The sequence below is a fragment of the Orbicella franksi genome, chromosome 9, assembly GCF_964199315.1.
Source record: "Orbicella franksi chromosome 9, jaOrbFran1.1, whole genome shotgun sequence".
Taxonomy (NCBI): Eukaryota; Metazoa; Cnidaria; class Anthozoa; order Scleractinia; family Merulinidae; genus Orbicella; species Orbicella franksi.
In genome coordinates this window covers 8,985,165-9,010,164 of record NC_138153.1, presented here as the reverse complement: position 1 = coordinate 9,010,164, position 25,000 = coordinate 8,985,165, and the positions used below count along the sequence as shown (strand labels likewise).

The 25,000-nt window shown below is 41.0% G+C and overlaps 1 protein-coding gene and 3 non-coding genes across 4 annotated transcripts; 1 reads left to right on the top strand and 3 right to left on the bottom strand.

Moving 5' to 3' along the window:
• Positions 1 to 1,424: 1,424 nt before the first annotated feature.
• Positions 1,425 to 3,946, bottom strand: LOC145497589 (uncharacterized). Its single transcript, XM_081477408.1, has one exon. It carries the CDS (start codon positions 3,944 to 3,946, stop codon positions 2,276 to 2,278), a length of 1,671 nt encoding a protein of 556 aa, XP_081333534.1. The 3' UTR covers positions 1,425 to 2,275.
• Positions 3,947 to 6,689: 2,743 nt separating this feature from the next.
• Trnav-gac (transfer RNA valine (anticodon GAC)) lies at positions 6,690 to 6,762 on the bottom strand. Its single transcript has one exon. It is a non-coding gene; the product is annotated as a tRNA-Val (tRNA).
• Positions 6,763 to 8,024: 1,262 nt separating this feature from the next.
• On the bottom strand, positions 8,025 to 8,097 carry Trnav-aac (transfer RNA valine (anticodon AAC)). The gene has a single exon. It is a non-coding gene; the product is annotated as a tRNA-Val (tRNA).
• Positions 8,098 to 10,193: 2,096 nt separating this feature from the next.
• On the top strand, positions 10,194 to 10,267 carry Trnat-agu (transfer RNA threonine (anticodon AGU)). The gene has a single exon. It is a non-coding gene; the product is annotated as a tRNA-Thr (tRNA).
• Positions 10,268 to 25,000: the final 14,733 nt, after the last annotated feature.

Genomic DNA, 25,000 nt, shown 5'->3' with positions numbered 1-25,000 from the left:
TAATCCATGCCTTACGTAATGCGCAAAACGTGCACGCACTAACAAAAGTGGCTTATTAAACTGGATCGAATTGCGAAAACTCACCTAGAGATAGTGATTACGATTCCAAAAGAGTGCATACTCACAAAAACACTTTCCATTTAGTTTGGTCATTAAATGAGTGGTTTTCTTCAAGTCTGGAATCTTTAAAATCTGACTGCGTTTCCACACGTTAAAACCCGAAACGGTCAGCAACAAGCAGAAAACTGTGGAAATCGTCTTAGCCTATGATAGTGCATGTGGGAGCTTTAATCAACTGTTTTTGTTTTCTTATCAAGAAATTGGGAGTTACTGGTGTTTCTTCAAGAACCTGAAATTGCCTAGCATAAAGTCACAGATTCGGATGCTGTTGGAACCTGTATTTATTTTTCTTGTTTAGCTTGAAGGCGGAGCTCCGCAGCCCGAAGGGCCGTCAAGCGAAGCACCACAACTATAGGAACAGGATCACATGCATGCATAGAAATAGAAAACCCTGCAACTATTTTTTTCATGGTCAACATGGCTAGCGGCATGGATCGCGGGCACGTGGGCCCAACGACGAAAAACAACGAAGACTACGTCGCGCAATATGACGGTGATACTCCAGCTGATAAGGGAATAACACTTAGTTAGTTACGGACTGAGCACTTCGCAAATGACACTACAAGGGCGCAACTAAACAACATTCCCGGAAAAAGTCATGTCATTATACTGTAATGGAAGTAATTTTTTTTCTCAAGGTCTTCGCAGGGGAACAGATCAGAATGCAAAAATGATGAAACGCAGAATCGAACTACTGAATTTAGACCACGTTAATGGATGTAATACGCAAGCTCAAAACTGTACTTCAACTTAAAATCGAAGGAAACCTATAGATAATAATTTAGACTAAGATAGAAAACAACAATTGAACCAAAAACCTTTGTAATAATTATATTATATTTTATAACAAAGTTTCCATTTAATGCGGACTCTGATTGGTTGAAACAGCGTGCTTTATCAGAGAACAGAGCACGGGTTGATGACAGTAAGCTGGCTTTCAAATTTTTGCTTCGGAATTTTGACAAATTTGGCCCAAATTAAACATCCCCCGTGATTCAGACAAACGCAATGGAAACGAGCTCTATGTCTACAGTAACTATGGCTCACGGAGACCATTGTTAGCAACAGCAGTGTGAAAACTGTACTAAAATGACAAGTTTTGCTAGGTTCCCGCCCACAAAACACGTAGCGAAATAAACAAATCCTCAAACTAACCAGTACTTCGATAAAAGACATTACATTTGTTACGAAGGCGGAAATTATACTTAAGAAGTAAAACAACGACAGAAAACAACTATTTAGCTGTCTCTGCTTATCATGAGAAGCTTTATTTTCGTAAAATGCTCAATTGCTCAAAACAACACTTACATGCAGTGTAGTAACGCTCGCTCGTTCTCTGGTCTTCTCAGCGAAGTGAACCGACGTGCGGTCAGCTCAAAGCTTGCTCTAGATATTCTCCTCTGTGGTCGGAGTAGAACCAGTAGGAGCAGTTTAGTCTGTCTAACTTTTACGCTAGTTCGGGCAATCTTGCTGCAAGTCGTTAGCTTAAATAACTGTAGCTCCTTTCAAATTCAACTCAGCATTTCGCATTTTCATCTGCAAGCTTTGAGCTCCTGGTTCCGTAATTTCCATTGGAAAAGTGCACGTTTTCATGAGCCACAATACGGCCGGATTCCTATGGACTACAAACCTTTGCTTGCCTTTAGATTCTTATTTGAAAATTAACTAAAAAGCGAACTTTGAAGGCATCGTTCTTCTCTCGAAAGCCGCTCGAAACCACCCGAAACTGAAAGCTTAGCTGAAGTTCAGTTTGTGATTGACAGCTGTCGCTTCGTCAGCCAATCAAATTATTTGAACAATTCTAACGAGGATCGTGATTGGCTTATTTTAGCGTGCTTTATCAGAGAACAGTGCACGGCTGACGCCACTTTTACTCGTTTGGAAAATAAAGTTTGATTTGAAAATTCAGCCGAATGCGCGGGGAAATTATCGGATTCTTTATCATAAAACAAATAAAGACTTCGTCTCGTGTTTTCCCCTACACTTCTTTCGTGCTCTACCGCTTCCTGCGTGCTTTACAACAGAACAGAGCACAGTCGAGGCTTCTTTATTTGTTAAATATTACCAGAGCGAATTCCGCGAATCAAATTTTACAAGAGATCCCCATTTATTTTGTAGATTGTTTCGTGCGCGATATGCTCTATGGAAGGGTGAATTACAACACTTTTCTTCTTTCAAAGTCTGGTGGTCCTACCAGGACTCCACTGACAAGGAAATTTCCCTCGCAAACAGTTCTTACCATGATTGTATGGAAGCCTGGCTCCACTCTTGTTTGAATACTATCCAACCGATTCTGTCCATACATGGATTTTGTATTAATGTAAATAGCTTCTTTGTCATTGTTATCCAGCCATACCTTGGCCTTTCCGCCGCTACCGGAAGTCCTGGTTAATAGAATCACGGAGCGTGTGTTGGGAGAAGAGTTAATCGGGGAAACGTAAATGCGCAGTTTTAAACTGCTGTATATCTGCCACGTACCCCATCCCCCTTGCGCGTCTGTGCGTAAGTTTGAATTTTTACCTTTATCAGACGCATTTTGATCGCGAAAACTTCCAGATGGTGAGAATCCTTCGTTTTCCTCGATTTTAATTTGAAGATTCGGGCGATGGAGGTCTTGGAAAATGTCCGGAGTAACTCCAGTCCAACACAACGGTTGCTTCAGAGCTTCGGTTTCGCGTCGAAGGAAGAAAGGTTCTGGTATAGGGGAATAATCAATTACACTGTACACCTTACTATCACCAAACGTGTTTTTGGCTTTTTCTACAGCCTCCTTGAGCACGCCGCGTATGTACTCTATCATCATCATGGCGACCATCGCATGCGCTTTAATGCCAATATGGCGACCATCTGATGCGGCCTCATCGGTGATGACTGCCCTCCATTGATCGTTTTCCTTGCGACAGAGTACTTCCTTCAAACTGAAGGACGTTATATCATAATGGCGTGTTAGCTCGGCTTGTCCAAAATTTTCCAAGTTAATACATGATGGATTGATAACATGGTTAGTCTCCGAATCTAAACCTAGACCGCTGACCAGATTAATGTATAGCACCGCGGGCGCTGACGGATACTCGAGTACTTGACGAGTTAATTGTTCATAGGCTTCGGCCTTTCCTCTCAAGTTATAATTAATAGATGTTTCGATCAAGACTATATCGATCTTTTTGTCTTTTGGTATAAACGTTCTGTAGCAAAAGGCGAAGAAATAGCTTCCTGTTCCCCCGATCGTCACTTGGTATTCTTTTACAAACGCCTTCGTGACTTTACCAAAAGTATTGTTCCACCAGTTTGAGAACACTTTGAAGTACAACCCGTCCAAACTTTTTTCGTCCACTCCTAACTTTCCTCCAGCGCTATTCGAACCTCCAATGACCAGTAAATTGATTTGTTGGCCTTCCAATGCTTTTATAAGAACCTTCTTTAACCTGCCTTCATCGCCCGGTTGAATGGCTTTCGACATTAACTCACCGTTTAGCTTCAAGTCGCTCATTTGACGCCACTTGGATTTGTATTCCCACTGCTTAAATGGGTCCTCTTCTAACTCAGCCTTTAATTCCTCTTCTACACTCGCTGAAATGATATCTTTTGCAAAGGTCGCATTGAACTCTCCATTTAACTGTACGGACGGATTCGGAAACGACTTTGGAAGGTCATTAACCGCCAGGTCGCCCATTGGATTTACTCCTTTAACTGCACAGCATTTCCTTAGCGTCACCAAAGCTATGAGCGACAAAAACTTATAGAATGTAGACGAATTCATTGTTTTGATAACTCTATAAATTGCTGTTTTGTCTTTTTGTGTGGAAAATTTATGGAGGCTTCCCATAAAGTATTAATCCCTTTGAATTGTCCACCAGTTTGAAGGCACAGGTACTGCTTGAAAATACAAACAGGCTTGCCTTTAATGGTTAAGAAGAGACACAACACACGCTTTCTTCATACAGTATTAATTTGTATCAAACCATAAGCGTAGCGAGAACTAGAATCTTTTGAGTTTGAAACCATCATGTCAGTTTTGAAAGGTCTGGAGACGTCAGTGGGCACAAGGTACGAGCCACTGTGAAGTGACCATTATATTATTGGAGTTCGTGTCAATTGAACGATCTGTTTGGAAGTGGATGATTATACATCAAGTGCCACAGTCCTAGGTATCAGTTCAGGAAACATCCTTCCCTTCTATAGCTACTGGCTCGGTGAGGGTTAAATGAAGACATACTTTACGGGTGAATGTCATAGGTGCCGACCGAGTCACACTCACCTGTTCTTGAACCAAAATTCCTTTCTTCGCTTGATGCACTTTAGTGGTTTGAAAGTTAAGTACTTCAAGTATAGTACATCAACTGCAACAAAAGTAAATTTCGTTGAACAATTCATAGGTGATATAGGACTCATTCTTTTTTGGCATGACCCACGAAGTATATTTCTTTGAATACGTTTTCGACAAAAAGAAAGCTTTTTCTGCAATTACCCGCCAGAACCCGCCGAACCGTTGTCGATAATGCCTTTATTTAGAAGAGCTCGTCGAATAGAACTTGGCCTTTTCTTTGCTATCAATTGAGGACAATAACTTCATAATCCTGATGAAGAGTTTATTTGGGTGTGAAGGGTATATTACATTTTTGATAGCCTCAAGTTTGGTAACCTCAGATTTCCCTCATTTCAGGGTTTTTTAAAAAGTGAACTCGTGCTTTTGACCTGCTGGAGACTGAGTTTTTTTGCAAATATTTTCCTGTTTATTGCAATGATCTGTAATCCCTTCAGTACTCTCAATTTCTGTTTGGGATTGTGCGTGTGGGATTCTGAAACCTTTTCTCATGGCGGAGATGACTCTAATGGACCTTTTCGGCGATGCGGCGGCCATTTTGAATTTTATTGTTTCAAATAGCTATTGTGGGATGCTTAGGGGGCATATACTTACTAATTTTCCACCAGAGCATCCCATAATAGCTATTTGAAACAATAGAATTCAAAATGCCTGTTGTATGGCCGAAAAGGTCCCTTCTAAACGGTGAACCTACCTTTCGACCTTTTTAAGATACATGTAAAAGGTTAATTCAATTCCGTTCAGATTAACGGAACTCATACAATATCCACCTTCTTCACTAATAAGTTTTGCAGCGGAATTAGTTTAGAAACAAAGTTCCCGCAAGGCCTGTCCGAGAGTTGAATCCGGGACCTCTTGCCTCGCACCCTAAGCGAGAATCATGACACTAGACCAAGTGGCCGCAGCTTAAAAAGCCTTATTCGATATAGCCCAGAATCGAGTATCCCTCTGGTTAGCCGATGGTTCCCACCTTGTATGTGTTGTCTTGTTGCCAAAACAGTGACTAACCAACCCCACTGCGTACAGTCACATCAGCAGTACAGTCACATCAACATTAGGTGAACTTTGATGGAATTTCCGTGTCTTTTTTTCAACTTCCGAGAAAGCAAAATTCCTCACACATGTTTTCTACAAAAACTTTCAGAGAGGTCTCCGTGGTGCAATCGGTTAACGCGTTCGGCTGTTAACCGAAAGGTGGGTGGTTCAAGCCCACCCAGGGACGCTCCGTTTTATCATCAAAATTTTCTTTCTTACTTTTATGAATACACACAAGAAGATAAATATGTGTAACGTAGACGATCTCAAATTGCCACCTTTGTTTTAACTGAATTTTAATCTTGTTTGACTTAGCGTTATAGATCTGATGAATTCTTCTTCTGAAACGTTTCTCATTTGCACGCTTTTATCGAGTTTCGATAAACCATAGACTGGATCATACCTCCTTAGTTGTAAGCACATTATCTGGTAATATACTCTCCCAATAGCGTAAGACTATGTGAAGTTGGGTGGAACGCTAAAGCCGAGTAATGGCCCTACAATAGCCAAAACAAAATGGTTCACGGCCCCTTCCAACACTGATTACTCCCGTGAATGGAAAGCTATCGCGTATTCAATCCCGATAATAATATTCCCCTTTCCTAGAGCCCCCTTTCCCACCTATTAGAGTTGGAACGTGGCCTACCATATCACGCCCCCATATCAGACCCCAACATACAATATGAGACCCCGACCAACCATATCAGACCCCAACGTACCATATCAGACCTCGATCATATCAGTCTGGTTTGACTGTTTTATGTGTCGGGTTTAACTGTTTTATGTTAACTGTTGTCCCAAGTAATACAGCAATTCTTCAGTAGTGTATTGAAATTATTATGACATATGGCTATTACGAATAACCACCTAAGCCAGCAGGACTCTGGCCGCAAGGAAAAGGTTGCTCTGGCGAAGCATGATTTGGATGGTCAATGTTTCCTTTCCGACATTAACAAATTTCATTATAGGAAATTTAAAGCAAAAGTGAGATTCTGACTGGAAGGGCATGCACACACATGCTTCGTTACGGAGACTTCATGGATATGTTCACCGAGAGGCCTTTTTTAAACTTCCTGAAGGTCTTTAGCTGTTGTGATTAAACAAGGGGCGGCTCTGACGATGGGAATGCCAGTTAATAAGAAAAATAACACAGGACAATGGTAAAGAACTAAGGAAGTGGAAGGAAAAAAAAGGAAATGGCTGACCAGCCTGTTTCCGGCCGGGTTTGAACCGGCGACCTTCCGCGTGTCAGGCGGACGTGATAACCACTACACTACGGAAACCACTGAAGCTTATTCTACTCACAGATGAACAGCATTCGGATGTCGCTAAAATTTTGCCTGACTGACTGACGGAAACTAAAAAATGAAAAAGAGAAGAAATGGGGGAAAAGAATGACAAACCGTACGCGTTTTCCAGTTTATCGGGCAAGAGCCGAGCTTCAACCTCGTAGTTTTAGTACTCTTGGAGCTACGGATGGACCGTGGAACCAGTGTGAATGCATGCCCGATATGGAGACGACTGACTGACGGAAAACGAAAAAAAAAAAAAAAAAAACAGAAAAAAAGAAACGAAAAAAGGAAAACAATAACAAACCGTTTTCCAGTTTGCCGGGCAGGAGCCGAGCTTCGTCCTCGTAGTTTTAGTACTCTTGGAACTACGGATAGGCCGTGACAGTGTGAATGCATGCCCGGTATGATGAGAGTTAACGGAAACTCGTTATAATTCAAACATAAAAGAAAATTGTGAAGTACTAAAAGCAAATATAAGCCTCTTGCATTTAAAAATAAAACAAATTAAATGTTGGTAAAATTGGCAACTAAAACCAGATATCAGGGTTGAAAAGAAGAGGCACCGATGGGATTTGAACCCCTGACCTCCTGTTTACTAGACAGGCGCTCTAAGCAAGTGAACTACAGAGCCCCCCTTGAGTATACGGAGCCCTCTTGAGGATACAAGACAGTACACCTCTTTTTCCTAGCCAAAGATAATGTGTTAAACCTGAGTATAATAGGATATTGTAAGATAATTCATAATAATTTTCATCATCAGAAACGTTTCTCGTTTAGACTTCTCTGAATCCTTTTTTGTTTTCGATAACTTAGACAAAGCATTACCTGTTTTATGCAGGATACTTTTACAGTATTTTAGCCTAAATTCGGCAAAGCTGGTCGTCACGGACTGCGTAATAACTTCTTTGGGAGGTTGCGTCACTCAGAAAAATATTAACTCGCTTGGGATACAGAAAGTAAGACCATAGCCCATCTCGCCATTAACACACTGATTAAAACACCATGACTCTTTCTTTTGCTCCCATCCTTTATGTACTGTAACCTTTCTCTTAATAAGGACGGAACTCTTAAGAGCAAAGTTAGTTTCAAAACCAGCAAACCTCCATATATACTTTTGTCTCAACATGGCATGTTGTCGACTTTTTTTTTTTAATCTAAATCCTCCGTAGTATAATGGTGAGTATCTCCGCCTGTCATAGTTGTGAGAAAATAAAGAAGTTAGTGAAAACAGAAAAAAAATATATAACAAAGTTTGTTTCCGGCCGGGCTTGAATCGGCGACCTTCCGCGTGTTAGGCGGAAGTGATAACCACTACACTACGGAAACCATGTTAGGCAATTAGCTGCATGCTACCAAGTAGGTCATCCAATAGCTTTGCATTTTTATCACATTATGTGTATCGTGGAAATGGACAAGTAGAAGAATGCAGTTAATTTTGCAGGAGTTTCGACCAGGTAGGAGTTTCGACCAAGTACAGTTTACGATCAAGCAGAGATTTGCTCCTTCAACAATCAAGATGCAGAAAGTCGTCAGTTGATACATCTTTTTGCAGCAGCTGCACCCTCATTATGGAATAAACTACCACTAAATATTAGAAGAACAGAGAATTTTATATCTTTTGAATCTCTTTTGAAACCATATTTGTTGAAAGAGGCTTATCATTAATTACATATTTTATGATATTGCGACAATGTTCATAATTATGATATGTGAAGACTATCTTCTAGGTTATTTATTTTATTCTTTTGTTCCTCTAATTTATTTCATCATGGATTGTGATGCATTTTACTTTTTATTTCGATCTAAATATGAGTAGAATTTGGAATTGTGATTTTTATTTATTTTTTTTTTTTTATTCGTGAATAGTTTTATAAATGATTTTGTAAAGCGCATGTGTTCATATCCACATGTTAATATGCGCTATAAAAGTGCCATTATTATTATTATTATTATTGTTATTATTATTATTACTATTATTATTATTATTATTATTATTATATCATGGGTGACAAATTACTCCTTAATTTTGGCGCGAAATTTCAGCGTTAATTCATAATTTCACATGTGAAATTACAAAACTGCTATGGCAACATCTCTTGTATCTCGATCTGTGCCAAGATGGCGTCGAGATTTAAGACGGTGACCACTGAAGAAGTTACGGAATTAAAAGAAGCGGCAGAAAACTTAAATACGCGAAAGAGCACAAATAACTGAATGAGGGGTTTCGAGAAGTGGTGTGACGAAAATAGCCTTGAGAGATACCTGGAGATGATTCTTCCTGAGCAGTTGGATGAAGTTCTCGAGCGGTCTTACGCCAAACAAACAAAGAAACAAAGAAACAGACGAATAAACGAACAAACAAAAACACATTTTTAAAGACGAAAAAATGCCATAAGCAATAAGCGAAGCTTCTTTAACTAAAAATAATGGTATTGTCAGTAAACTTTCACAAATGTCTTTTTTACAGTCCTCCTACTGACAGCTGAAAACTGTTTATTGACGCAGTAACATGTAATGTTGACAGTTATAAGCCAACCTTTCTGACACATGAGCAAACTTTTGCAGCATCTACCTCACCCCTGCGTGACGTGTGTATTTTTCTTCAAACTGAAGCTACTCATTTTTAGGCGATGATGACAACTGTGAATGAAGTCAACAACGATAAAACAAAGATACCGGACGAATTTATTTTTCGTGGTGTTTCGCTCGTTTGTTTTACTGCCGAACTCAATGAGTAAACTGGTTGACAATCGATGTATATGTAAGCTTATTATTAAAACTACGACTGCATACGCGCATGCGTATGCACACGAACAATTGCGTCTGTGTTTTTATGTTTTAGTCAGTTATTTTGTAGTCTGAAAAATTATACTAAAACAATTATTCGCGTCAGGCTCAGTGAAAATTGGTGAATATTCACCCCGACTTCGTCTCGGTGAATATTCAGCAATGTTCGCTTCGACTTTGGCGAATAATTGTTAACTATTTGACCTTCCCAAGGTGAGGGTAGGCCAAGTTTGGCCCCAGTAAATGAACTTAGGAATACTTGGGATAACAAATACTACCCGGGCAGGCTTCATTTGGGTTCATTTTTTTGTAAAAGAAAGAAAACAAATTTAAAAAAAGGAAAGGCTAAAAGGTTGCGAAACCTGACTTCTGGGAATTTTAATAAAATGAACAACCTCTTTTCCTGAATTAAGATAATTGTGTGGAACTGGCCCGATCAATAGAAGTCTTAGGCACTCTGGATAAGTGTCCTGAAAGCCTTTCTCGAATTGATGAATTCTCCCATTGGTAATGTGTATTAATCAAGTTTGCGAGGTACTCTAAGGAGAATTATCTTGCAGTCTCCTATAATACTTAGGTGAAACACACTGTCATTCCCTGTGAAAAGAAGAGAATTATCCTGTGTACGCAAGGAGGGCGCCGTAGCTCAGTTGGTTAGAGCGCCTGTCTAGTAAACAGGAGGTCATGGGTTCAAATCCCATCGGTGCCTTTGAATTAAACCTTCTTTTCAAATTTGATATCTTGTTTTAATTATTAATTTTACCAACATCTGTCATATTTGTAAATATCAATATCATTAGTAGAAGCTGTTAATTCACTTTCCTTTTTAACCCGTGATTGCGTAAGCAAGTTATGAGTTGAGGTGGTGGATAAGATAATGCAAATGAGAGATGGTAGATCATCACTTTCCAGAAAGTTCTAACATTATAAGATCTAGTAACGTAATTTCGTTAGGACATGGACAAATATTGCAAAAATGTGGCTTCCCTTATGCCTAATGGGCTGTGATAGGTTTGCATCGGCAATGTGGTAAAATGTAAAGCCTCCATCTTTTTTCCCTGAGAAGATTAAAAGTACAAGGATTGGCTACCATAATGTCCTAAATTTTTGCTCTTATATATCCCTCTTTCAACATTAGAAACATTTCTAGTTTCAAGACCTAGAAAACCATCACCTGTTTTATTCAGGTTATTTTTTAAATTTTAGCCTCTACCTTCGGCAAACCTCGTCGTCACAGATCTGCGTAATAACTTCTTGGGGAGGATGGGTAAGTGAAAATGTCAATTCGCTTAGGGTATAGAAAGTACATCCATAGCCGGTCTTTCTTATTGACCTACCTTTTAACGCATGGCTGTTTCTCTCACTCCCATCCTTTATCCAATGTTAACTTCATTGATAAGAGAAGAACTCCAATAAATTCTTGGGATGGATAGGTCAGTCAGTGAAAATATCAATTTACCTGGGTCACAGAAAGTAAGGTCATAGCCCATTTCTCCATTAACAAACTGATTAAAGCTCGATGATTCTTTCTCTCGCTCCCATCCTTACGTAATGTTACATATTTTTATACCAAGAAAGGAACTCTTCCGGGCAGAAATAGTTTCAAAACCAGGAAACCTCCATTTTCCTTCTGAACGTCTCCGGTTCAACAGGTCATCTTGTCCATTCTTAGTTATTCCAAATCCTCGGTAGTATAATGGAGAGCATCCCCGTCTCTCTCGCGGGAAACCGAGGTTCGATTCCTCGCCGGGGAGAATTAAGGATCTTATTTTTTAAAGATTTTTGACATGGTTTGGTTAATTTTTGTAAAAATGCAAAAAAGTATCTTCGTTATCTTGGTTGAAATACAATAAAACAAAAAAGAAACTAAAAACAAAGCAAATCAAAAACTAACTTCTTCAGTTATACCAAAGTAAGATAATTATCAATTCGTCATCAGTCCTCCGTAAGAAAAAAGGCCCTTTCTTGTTGTAGAAGGCACGGGACACGTCACAATAAAAAAACTGCCTCAGAAACCTACCGTTTCTATTATTTTTTTGGTTCTTTTGTCCTTTTATTCTCTATTGTTTTATGCCAACTTTGTTTTCTACACAATGTAAAAAAATGATGGCGACTTGAACATGTTCGCATAACTCTAAGCCCATGCAAACCTTTACAACGCTCATAAAAACGTCCATAAGTTCTCTAACATCTTGAAATCTAGTATACTTAATGCTGTTAGTACAGGGACAACTACCGCAAAAATATGGATCTACGTGTGCCGAATGGGTTGTGTTTAGCTGGCGTGATATTGTAGTAAAATTTACAGCCTTCATCTTTTTTCCTACGAGGGATTAAAACTTCAAGTACAAGGATAGACTATATAATGCTCAAATTGAAATTCTTTTTATGTATCACTCTTTCATCATCAAAACGTTTCTAGTTTCAAGACTTTTCTCTACCGTTTTTCGATAACTTAGACAGCCCATCGCATTTCAAGGTCTTCTTCACACTTGGTACCCGAGCATTAGTGCCTGGATACCGGCAAAAAATAGTGTTACATTCAGAGACTGGATATTTGTCGCGAACTGCATAAAAACTTCCTGATGAGGATGGTTCGCTTATTGAAAATATCAACTCGCCTAGGACACAGAAAGTAAGGCTATAAAGTCTACGTTTCCATTAACAAATTTATTAGAGCTCCATGACTCTTTCTTTCGCTCCCATCCTTTATGTAATGTTATCTTTCCTCAAGAAAGGATCTGTTAAGAGCAGAGTTACTTTCAAAACCAGCAAACTTATTTTTTTTCAAGAAACATCCAGGGTCATTCCAAATCCTTGGCAGTATAGCGGTGAGTATCCATGCCTCTCACGCCGGAAATTCTCCGCCAGGGAGAGTTATAACTTTTTTGGACTAGAAATAATTTCTCCGTTGTTTCGTCTAGATTTTTTATGATCAGTTGGCCAATATTTGTTAAAATAAAATAGCATTGATCTCATCACGAATAGGAAACCGAATTAAAATTTAGATTTTAAAGTATTATTTTTTATATCACAGAAAGATAAATGTCTGATTCTTTATGTTTAAAATTCTCAGCGATCTCATAGAGGTCTCCGTGGCGCAATCGGCTAGTGCGTACACGTTCGGCTGTTAACCAAAAGGTTGATGGTTCAAGCCCATCCGGGAACGCTGCAGCCCACTGCTAAGAATAAAACGATGCAGGTGGTGGCCAACTTGTAAAGATCTTTTCACAATTTTGTCATTAGTAGGAGTTGTGAGTTTATTTTCCTTTTTCTTAAATATTCCAATTTCAAGGCTTACTATCAAGCCTTCACTTCAGTAACAATCTTAAATAACCCAACTTGAGACATACCTCATTAGTTTCGTTGTTATTCATTTGACCTCAATTCTCCTGCGATCTACCTTCCAATTTGCGCAAGCACCTGGAACATTACAGCTATAACATTTGATATTTCTTTAACAGCGTATGCCTGGATGTTTCTGCATTGATGTTTATTTGTTTACCTCAAATAGAGCGGTTTTCATTTGAGCGTCGAAAGTAATTAGATAATTACTTTGGTTTTGGTTTTGGTTTTACTACGGTTTGAGATTGGCTGAGTAGTCTAATTGGTAAGTAATTGGTTTGGTTTTGGTTTTACGACACTCAATTGAAAACCGCTCTAAAACGCCTCCGAATGTTTTACTGGCATCTTTCAGTATATTGGAGGGGCAGGAGCCATCACATTGACAGAATAGACAGTATTGGAAATGTCTCATGAGAAAAGTAAAAGTGAAATTAAAGTTCAAGATAGAAAATAATGACAAACTTCCTCGTGTATCTTTGACCTTCTTGCTAAGGTAATCCTAGTCTTAAGATTACCTTACTAACTTGTTAACTGGGCCTGAGCCGAACGTGATAACCACTGCACTACGGAAACCATCCGGAATCAGGTCTGGTTACATTAGACATTAGTCATAAATTCTCTGTTTGTTAGAAATTATCGAGTAGCTGACTGACTGACTGGGTGAGAAATTCTCGCCCATATCAACTTTCTTTTCTCTAGTATATTCTCGCTCCTTTAGAGATGCGCCACACTCACGTGTTAGGTGCATGGATCCCAACCAATGCTTACCTAACTTTTTAAACATGCAACTTTTAGTCCTCCCCCAAATCTACACACGTGTATTTCACTTGTAGAAAACTATCGATTTGCACAGTGTTTGGGTTGGAGATTCTCGCCCATATCAACTTTCTTTTCTCTCGTAAGTTTTCGCGCGTTTAGAAATGTGCCACACTCGCGTTTTAGGTGCGGGGATCCCAACCAATGGTTACCTAACTTTTTAAAGTTGCTACTTTTAGCCCTCCACCAAATCTCCACATATGTATTTTACTATTGGAAGTCTATTGATTTGGACAGTGCTTGGGTGAGAGATTCTCTCGCCCCTATCAACTTTCTTTTTCTCGTAAGTTCTCGCGCGTTTAGAGATACACCACCCTCGCGTTTTAGGGGATCTTAACCTACGCTTACTTAACTTTTTAAAGATGCTACTTTTAGCCCTCCCCCAAATCTACACACGTGTATTTCACTTCAAGTCTGTCGCTTTGGACAATACTTGGGTTAAAGATTCTCGCCCATTTATATATTTTTCTCACTCGCGTGTTTTTGCGCGTATAGCGATGCGGTGCACTCGCGTTTTTCGTGTGGGGATCCCAAACTATGCTTAAGGGGCTCTTCAAAAATGCTAGTTTTGGCCCTCCTCCAAATCTACACAAGTGTATTTCACTTGCGGAAGTCTATCGATTTGGACAGTGCTCGGGTAAGAGATTCTTTCCCGTGTCAATTTTCTTTTCTCCCGCGTGTTCTCGCACGTTAAGCGAGACGGCACACTTGCGGTTTAGATGTGGGGATCCCAAACTTTGCTTCCCTCGCTTTTTAAAGATGCTAGTTTTAAAGATGTTAGCCCTGTTCTAAATCTCCAGCGTGTATTTAACTTGTGGAAGTCTATCGATTTGAACAGTGCTTGGGTGGATATTTTTGGGCATGTCAATTTACTTTTCCCGCGTCTTTTCTCGCGCGTTTAGCTATGCGGCACACTCGAAGTTTTGGTATCGGGATCTTAAACTATGCTCACTGGGCTTTTTAAAGATGTTAGTTTTGGCCCTCTCTTAAATTTACACGTGTATTTTTTATTTGTGGGTGTCTTTCGACTTGGACAGTGCTTGGGTAAGAGATTCTCGTCCATATCAAACTTCTTTTCTCTCGTAACTTCTCGCGCGTTTAGAGATGCGCCAAACTTGCGTTTTTGGTGTGGGGATCCCAAAGTATGCTTCCGTGGTTCTTTAAAAATGTTTGATTTGACCCTCCCCCAAATCTACAGACGTGTATTTCACTTGTGGAAGTCTGTCGCTTTGGACAATGCTTGGGATTGAAATTCTCGCCCATTTTTTTGTTCTCGCGTGTTTTCACGCGTTTAGAGATGCGCCACACCCGCGATTTTAATGTCGTGATCTCGAAATATGCTTACTGGACTTTTTGAAGATGCTAGACTTGGCCCTTTCTCAAATCTACACACGTGTATTTTACTTGTGGTAGTCTGTCGCTTTGGAATATGCCTGGGTTAAAGATTCTCGCCCATTTATATCACTTTTTTTTTTTACTAGCGTGTTTTCGCGCGCCTAGGGATGCGGCAGACTTGCGGTTTTGGTGCAGGGATCCCAAACTATACTTAAGGGGCTCTTTACAAATGCTAGTTTTGGCCCTCCCCAAATCTACACAAACCTATATCACTTGTGGAAGTCTATCGATTTGGACAGTGCTTAGGTTGAAGGCTCTCGCCCATAACAGCTTCCTATTCTCTCGTAACTTCTCTCGCGTTTAGAAATGCGCCACACTCGCATTTTAGGTGCAGGAATTCCAACCAATGCTTACCTAACTTTTTCAAGATGCTACTTTTAGCCCTCCCCCAAATTTACATACGTGTATTTAACTTGTGAAAGTCTATCGATTTGGACAGTGCTTGAGTTTAAGATCCTCGCCCATATCAGCTTTCTTTTCTCTAGTAAGTTCTCGCGCGTTTAGAGATGCGCCACACTCGCAGTTTTGGTGTCGGGATCTCAAACTATGCTTACTGACTTTTCAAAGATGCTAGATTTGGTCCTTTCTCAAATCTACACAGGTGTATTTCACTTGTGGTAGTCTGTTGCTTTGTACCATGCTTGGGTTGGAGATTATCGCCAATTTATTATTTTTTTTTTTTTCACGCGTGTTTTTGCGCGTTTATAGATGCGTCACGCTCGCGATTTCGGTGTCAGCATCTCAAACTATGCTTACTGGACTTCTTGAAGATGCTAGATTTGGCCCTTTCTCAAATCTACACACGTGTATTTTACATGTGGAAGTCTATCGATTTGGACAGTGTTTAGGTTGGAGATTCTCGCCCATATCAACTTTTTTTTCTCTCGTATGTTCTCGCGAGTTGAGAGATACGCCACACTCGCGTTTTAGGTACGGGGATCCCAACCAATGCTTACCTAACATTTTAAAGATGCTACTATTAGCCCTCCCCAAAATCTACACAAGTGTATTTCACTTGTGGATGTTTATCGATTTGGACAGTGCTCAAAGTCTCTGAGATAGGGCTACGCGCAGCGTGATTTCAACTAACTTTGGGTCTATTTCCAGGATTTTAAGCGATATTGCCGAGTCCTAGGGACTCTAATCTAATTTGAAAGGACTTTGATTTTCAGTGAAATGGACAAAGGAAAAATGTTTGAACGCTTGGTTATGAGAAGTCTTGCCAAATTATAGCTCCTCATTAACTCACTTAGTGACTAGAAAGTCGCCGACACCGGGCTACGCACAGCGTGATTTTGACCAACTTTGGGTCGATTTCCAGGAACTTGTGCGATATTTCCGAGTCCCAGGGACTCTAAACTAATTCGAAAAGACTTTGGTTTTCAGTGAAATGGACAGAGGAAAAATGTTTGAACCCTTGGTGATGAGGAGGATGGCCGAAATATAGTCACTTAGTGACTAGAACGTCTCCGAGACTGGGCTACGCGCAGCGTGATTTTGACCAACTTTGGGTCGATTTCCAGGAACTTGTGCGATATTTCCGAGTCCCAGGGACTCTAAACTAATTCGAAAAGACTTTGGTTTTCAGTGAAATGGACAGAGGAAAAATGTTTGAACCCTTGGTGATGAGGAGGATGGCCGAAATATAGTCACTTAGTGACTAGAACGTCTCCGAGACTGGGCTACGCGCAGCGTGATTTTGACCAACTTTGGGTCGATTTCCAGGAACTTGTGCGATATTTCCGAGTCCCAGGGACTCTAAACTAATTCGAAAAGACTTTGGTTTTCAGTGAAATGGACAGAGGAAAAATGTTTGAACCCTTGGTGATGAGGAGGATGGCCGAAATATAGTCACTTAGTGACTAGAACGTCTCCGAGACTGGGCTACGCGCAGCGTGATTTTGACCAACTTTGGGTCGATTTCCAGGAACTTGTGCGATATTTCCGAGTCCCAGGGACTCTAAACTAATTCGAAAAGACTTTGGTTTTCAGTGAAATGGACAGAGGAAAAATGTTTGAACCCTTGGTGATGAGGAGGATGGCCGAAATATAGTCACTTAGTGACTAGAACGTCTCCGAGACTGGGCTACGCGCAGCGTGATTTTGACCAACTTTGGGTCGATTTCCAGGAACTTGGGCGATATTTCCGAGTCCCAGGGACTCTAAACTAATTTGATAAGACTTTGATTTTGAGTGAAATGGACAAAGGAAAAATTTTTGAACTCTTGGTTATGAGCAGTCTGGCCGAAATATAACCCCTCTGTAACCCACTTAATGACTAGAAAGACGCCGAGACCGGGCTACCCGCAGCGTGACTTTGGCCAACTTTAGGTGGATTTCCAGAAACTTGGGCGATATTTTTGAGTCCCAGGGACTCTCATCTTATTCGAGAATACTCTGGGTGTCAGTGAATTGGACAGAGGAAAAATTTTTGAACTCTTGGTTATGAGCAGTCTGGCCGAAATATAGCCACTTAGTGACTAGAAAGTCGCCGAGGCCGGGCTACGCGCAGCGTGATTTTGACCAACTTTGGGTCGATTTCCAAGAACTTGGGTGATATTTCCGAGTCCCTGGGCCTCTAAGTTGTTCCAAAGTTGGTCAAAATTACGCTGCACGTAGCCCAGTCTCGGCGACTTTCTAGTCATAGTCACTAACTTAGTTAATATTTCGGCCAGACTGCTCATAAGTAAGCGTTAAAAGTTTTTTCTTCTGTCCATTTCACTGAAAACCAAAGTCTTCTCGAATTAGTTTAGAGTCCCTGGGACTCAAAAATATCGCCCAAAATCCTGGAAATCAACCCAACCATGATTAAAATTACGCTGCGCGTAGCCCGATGTTGGCGACTTTAAGCACTGTCCAGATCGATAGACTTCCACAAGTGAAATACACGCGTGTAGATTTTGGGGAGGGCTAATAGTAGCATCTTTAAAAGGTTAGGTAAGTCTTGGTTCGGATCCCCGCACCTAAAACGCGAGTGTGGCCCATTTCTAAACTCGCGGGAACTAACGAGATTAAAGAAAGTTGATATGGGCGAGAATATTTCACCTAAGCACTATCCAAATCGATAAACTTCCACAAGTAAAATACGTTTGTGTAGTTTTCGGGGTGGGCCAAAACTAGCATTTTTAAAGAGCCGCGTAAGCATAGTTTGGGATCCCCACACCAAAAACGCGAGTTTGCCGCATTGCTAAACGCGCGAAAACACGCGAGTGGGAAAAAGATGTAACTGGAAATCTTTAACCCGGTCATTGTCCAAAGCGACACACTTCCACAAGTAAACTACACGTGTGTAGATTTGAGAAAGGGCCAAATCTAGCATCTTTAAAAAGTCCAGTGAACATAGTTTAAGATCTCGACACTAAAACTGCGAGTGTGGCCCATCTCTAAACGCGTAAGAACTTACTAACGAAAAGAAAATTGATATAGGAGAGAATCTCCTACCCAAGTACCGTCCAAATCAATAGACTTCCGCAAGTGAAACACACTGTGTAGATTTGGGAAAGAGCTAAAAGAACCATCTTAAAAAGGTTAGGAAAGAATTCCTTGGGATTCCCGCACCTAAAACGCGTGTGGCGCATCTCTAAACGCGCGAGAACGTAAAAGAGAAAAGAAAGTTGATTTGGGCTAGAATCTCCAACCCAAACACTGTCCAAATCGATAGACTTCCACAAGTGAAATACACGCGTGTAGATTTGGGGGAGGGCTTAAAGTAGCATCTTTAAAAAGTTCGGTAAGCATTTGTTGGGATCCCCGCACCTAAAACGCGACTGTGGCGCATCTCTAAACGCGCGAAAACACGCCAGTGAAAAACGATTTAAATGGGTGAGAATCTCCAACCCACTGTCCAAATCGACAAACTTCCACAAGTGAAATACACGTGTGTAGATCTGAGAAACGACCGAATCAAGCATTCTCAAAAAGTGCTGTAAGCATAGTTTGAGATCCCCACACCAAAACCGCAAGTTTGGCGCATCTCTAAACGCGCGAGAACTTACTAGAAAAAAGAAAGTTGATACGGGCGAGAATCTCTCACCCAAGCGCTGTCCAATTCGATAGACTTCCACAAGTAAAATGCTCGTGTGTAGATTTGGAGAAGGGCTAAATCAGCATCTTTAAAAAGTTAGATAAGCATTGGTTGGGATTCCCGCACCTCAAACGCGACTGTGGCGCATCTCTAAACGCGCGAGAACTTACGAGAGAAAAAAAAGTTGATATGGAATAGAATTTCTTACCCAAGCACTGTCCAAATCGATAGTTTTCTACGAGTGAAATACACGTGTGTAGATTTGGAGGAGGGCTAAAAGTAGCATCTTTAAAAAGTTAGGTAAGCATTGGTTGGTATCCCTGCACCTAAAACTTGACTGTGGCGCATTTCTAAAGGCGCAAGTACCTACGAGAGAAAGGAAAAAGTTAATATGGGCGAGAACTCCAACCCAAACACTGTCCAAATCGATAGACTTCCACGAGTGAAATACACGTGCGTAAATTTGACAAAGGGTTAAACCTAGCATCTTCAGAAAGTCTAGTAAGAATAGTTTGAGATGCCGACAGCGAAAATGCGAGTGTGGCGCATATGTAAACGCGCGAAAACACGCGAGTCAAAAAAGATATAAATGGGCAAGAATCTCCACCCCAAACACTGTCTAAAATGATAGACTTCCACAAGAGAAATACACGTGCGTAGATTTGAGAAAGGGCCAAACCTAGCATCGTCAGAAAGTCCAGTAAGAATAGTTTGAGATACCGACACCAAAATCGCGAGTTTGGTGCCTCTCTAAACGCGCGAAAACACGCGAATGAGAAAATGATATCCATGGGGGAGAGTCTCCAACCCAAACACTGTCCAAATCGATAGACTTCCACAGGTGAAATACACGTGCGTAGAGTTGAGAAAGGGCCAAACTTAGCATCTTCAGAAAGTCCAGTAAGAATAGTTTGAGATGCCGATACCGAAATCGCAAGTGTGGCGAATTTCTAAACGCGCGAAAACACGCGAGTAAAATAAGATGCAAATGGGCGAGAATCTCCATTCCAAACACTGTCCAAATCTATAGACTTCCACAAGTGAAATACACGTGCGTAAATTTGAGAAAGAGCCAAATCTAGCATCTTCAAGAAGTCCAGTAAGCATAGTTTGAGATGCCGACACCGAAATTGCGAGTGTGGCGCATCTCTAAACGCGCGAAAGCACCGGAGTGAAAAAAGACATAAATGGGCGAGAATCTCGACCCCAAACACTGTCCCAATCGATAGACTTCCACAAGTGAAATACACGTTTGTAGATTTGAGAAAGAGCCAAATCTAGCATCTTCAAAAAGTGCAGTAAGCATAGTTTGAGATGCCGACACCAAAACCGCGAGTTTGGCGCATCTCTAAACGCGCGAGAACTTACTAGAGAAAAGAAAGTTGGTACGGGCGAGAATCTCTCACCCAAGCACTGTCCAATTCGACAGACTTCCACAAGGGGGAGGGCTAAAATCAGCATCTTTAAAAAGTTAGGTAAGCATTGGTTGGGGTTCCCGCACCTAAAACGCGAGTGTGGCGCATTTCTAAGCTCGCGAGAACTTACGAGAGAAAAAAAGGTTGATATGGGCGAGAATTTCTTACCCAAGCACTGTCCAAATCGATAGTTTTCCACAAGTGAAATACACGTGTGTAGACTTGAGGGAGGGCTCAAAGGAGCATCTTTAAAAAGTTAGGTAAGCATTGGTTGGGATCCCTGCACCTGCAACGCGACTGTGGCGCATTTCTGAAGCCGCAAGTACGTACTAGCCTGCGTCGCAGACAGTCTAAACCGCCGGTATAGTCCGTCTGCACAACGGCTCCCAAAAGCTTGTTCTGATATCCCGCAGTTTGTGTATCCATTTTTGATTAGATCGCGCTTTTTGATTCGATAATTCTTGCGAAAGCGATCACGCAACTACACGTAATGCTAAAAATAATTTTGTGCGAGTTTCCCAAGTACATTTGTAAATTTGTACATTATTAAACGTCAAATCTAACTTGAGTTGGAAATAAGATGCCTGCAATTACAGAGGAAGGTTGCCAAAAAGTGTTCTAAGCCGTGAGAGAGCAGTTTGAAATCGATAATCTTCCACCCAAACAGGAAAACTCGCTTTGTGAATTTCTTGAAGGTCAAAATATTTTTGTAAATTTGCCGATGGGCGGCGGTAAATCTTTGATTTTCCAGTTCCTTCCGATCGCTGCAGATGCTCTGTTTGAAAAGCCTCGTGGTTCCAGTGTTCTCGTTGTAATATCGCAGTTGCGATCGCTTATGGCAGACCAGATTCTCTGGCGAACCCGGACAAAGATAAATGACACCTGTGATAAGAAGCAGCATAACTTGCAACATTTAATCAAACACAGCCGGGTACGGCGTAATGATACAAAATGCCAGTAACCAACATGTTCATGGAATATTTCAAACTTTGTCCCTCCATAGCTAATATTAAGAGAGCTTAAAACATATCTTGCAGTACAAATGAGCCAAAAAAAAAAGAGCACGTAGCAAAAAACAGAGGTGTCAAATTCTACAAATTACACGCGGATAACAACGGAAACCACACAGACCTATGACCTCTAACGGCTCTACTCTGGTGAAAAGTCCTCCTAAAAACACAGGATTATTGCTTAGCGAAATACTCAAAGATCCCCCTATCGTACCATACAAAAGGGGCAGATCCTTAAAGATGTACTAGTTCGAGCAAAACTTTCAAAGCGGCTATTACACGTGAATAGGAGTTGTGTAAGCCTGTCACTCCATTGTTAACATTGCGTGATATATTTTGCAAGAATATGACCAATCACAAGGCGCGTAAGAAACTAGCCAATCAGAAATGGATGCAAAGATCCGTGTATCCATGCGGGATATCAGAACAAGCCTTTGAGAGCCGTTTCGCAGACGGACTATATCGCAGATTTTATGACAAGTCCGGCTGCAACGCAGGCTAGTACTTACGAGAGAAAAGAAAGTTGATATGGGCGAGAACTCCAACCCAAACACTGTCCAAATCGACAGACTTCCACAAGTGAAATACACGTGCGTAGATTTGAGAAAGGGCCAAACCTAGCATCTTCAGAAAGTCTAGTAAGAATAGTTTGAGACGCCGACACCGAAATCGCGAGTGTGGCGCATATGTAAACTCGCGAAAACACGCGAATGAAAAAAGATATAAATGGGCGAGAATCTCCACCCCAAACACTGTCTAAATCGACAGACTTCCACAAGTGAAATACACGTGCGTAAATTTGAGAAAGGGCCAAACCTGGCATCTTCAAAAAGTCCAGTAAGAGTAGTTTGAGATGCCGATACCAAAATCGCGAGTGTGGCGCATCTGTAAACGCGCGAAAACACGCGAGTGAAAAAAGATATAAATGGGTGAGAATCTCCACCCCAAACACTGTTCAAATCGATAGACTTCCACAAGTGAAATACAAGTGCGTAAATTTGAGAAAGGGCCAAACATGGCATCTTCAGAAAGTCTAGTAAGGATAGTTTGAGATGCTGACACCGAAATGGCGAGTGTGGTGCATCTCTAAACGCGCGAAAACACGCGAGTGAAAAAAGATATAAATGGGCGAGAATCTCTAATCCAAACACTGTCCAAATCGATAGACCTCGACAAGTGAAATACACGTGTGTAGATTTGAGAAAGGACCGAATCTAGCATCTTCAAAAAGTGCAGTAAGCATAGTTTGAGATCCAGACACGAAAACCATGAGGTTGTCGCCTCTCTAAACGCGCGAGAACTTACTAGAGAAAAGAAAGTTGGTACGGGCGAGAATCTCTCACCCGAGCACTGTCCAATTCGATACACTTCCACAAGTAAAATGCTCGTGTTTAGATTTGGGGGAGGGCTAAAATTAGCATCTCTAAAAAGTTAGGTGAGCATTGGTTTGGATCCCCGCGCCTAAAACGCCAGCGTTGCGCCTCTCTAAACGCGTGAGAACTTATGAGAGGAAAAAAAAGTTGATATGGGCGAGAATTTCTTACCCAAGCACTTTCCAAATCGATAGTTTTCCACAAGTGAAATACACGTGTGTAGATTTGGGGGAGGGCTAAAAGTAGCATCTTTAAGAAGTTAGGTAAGAATTGGTTGGGATCCCTGCACCTAAAACGCGAGTTTGGCGCATCTCTAAACGCGCGAGATTTTTCGAGAAAAAAAAGTTGATATGGGCGAGAATCTCTCTTACCCCATGAGGGACGCATCTGACTTCTACTGTAAGTATCTCTTCCCGGTGGTTTTTTTTTTTTTTTTCCCCTTTGTTTTTTTTGAAATTCTATGAGAACTGGGCTGTATTCCTCTAAGGCTGTGGGTGTAATTCGTAAAACACTGGGTTCTTATAAATCGTTTAGAAATTCTTCATTCCAGTTCAAATTTATGTTGCTGGCACATGGGTGGGCACTTTATATTTAGACCGTGATGTAAGATACGTTAACCTATTTTTACTGTTCATGATGCACTGCTACGTTAGTCTGCTTTATAAATATTTAACTGCTCTGGTCAAGTTTTTAATTTCAATATGGTTAAACGTTCTTATCATGCGTTCCTGTTAAAATGATACAAAGTTGCCACTTTTAGTAATTTAAATTTGAAGAAAAGGTCCTGCTAGTACCTTCTTGTTACTTGATGGAAATTTTGCGGGGTTTGTTTTACCAGGGCGCTTCATGACGCCTCCTGGAATAAGCTATACCTTCCCTACTTGAATCGTCATCAGTTTATCGTACGTTATTCAGGTTATTGATTGGAAAAATATTTATACTTTTGAACCTTAGTTCCTCTATTTTCAGGGGATGGGGGTGGGCTCACTTCTTTCGGAGGTCGTTACTTACGGAATTTTACGATTCGTTGCGAGTACGAGCCATTGGCTCAAGCGATTGGCCAAGCAATTGATAGCCGTGCATGGTCACCTAAAGCACTGACAATCTATCTTAGCTCCATGTACTAAGTTACTCCTCGCGCTTTTTCTTTTTTTTGTTTTTTTGTTTTTGCCCTCGGCTGTCTAATTGTGCGATAATTTCAACACAATAACTTCAATTACCGAGCATGATAATACTGCACGTGGCTCCCACTGCCAACGACATACTCAGACAAGTATTCCAGATCATCTGGGTTTTTATTCCTTAAGATCTGTTTTAGATTGATTAATCAAACTCTCCTTTACGCCCGGACAAGCATCTCGATGCAAGGTCAGAGTTTATTGTGATGGCTTTCATTGGGTAAACAAGACATTTACGTCTGCTCGCCGCGCTCAATATCCATTCGTAGGCACTTTGGTATCTTTAAGTTCAGTTCGTAGATCTGAACTTGGTTCAGGGGGAGAAGCAGAGGAAGGTTCATGTTGTGTAATTCGTTCATCATTGCGGGATTACTTGATATATCGGCATTGCCGACTTTATCCGCTCACTTTTTTTCCTGCCCAAGTCTTTCTTCACGTGTGTTTAGACGTGATCCGATATATAATGACCTTGTTTTGTTCCAGATTATTGGCGTCGGTGGAGTCCGCCATCATTTGAAAGCATCGGGAATGACTCGAACGCACTATTTACTTTTAAAGCACTATTAATATCGTGACTTCATTTTAGAGCTTGGCTCATATTCCATCGGCCCTTACTGGTTTATTTTTTATTAAATATCATCGACATGTCACTGAAACAGATTATGGCGCCTTCCCCGGCCGCAAGACGAAGAACCCTAGTGAGAGTATGCAAGGAATGCTAAGAAAATTTCCTACCATTTCTCTGCGGTACTTACAGTAGAAGCCCCGTGCGTCCCGTCATGTGTCAGACAGACAGACCGACAGACGGACAGACGGACAGACAGAGACTGACTGATTGACTGATTGACTGACTGACTGACTAATTGCCTGACTCACTAATTGATCG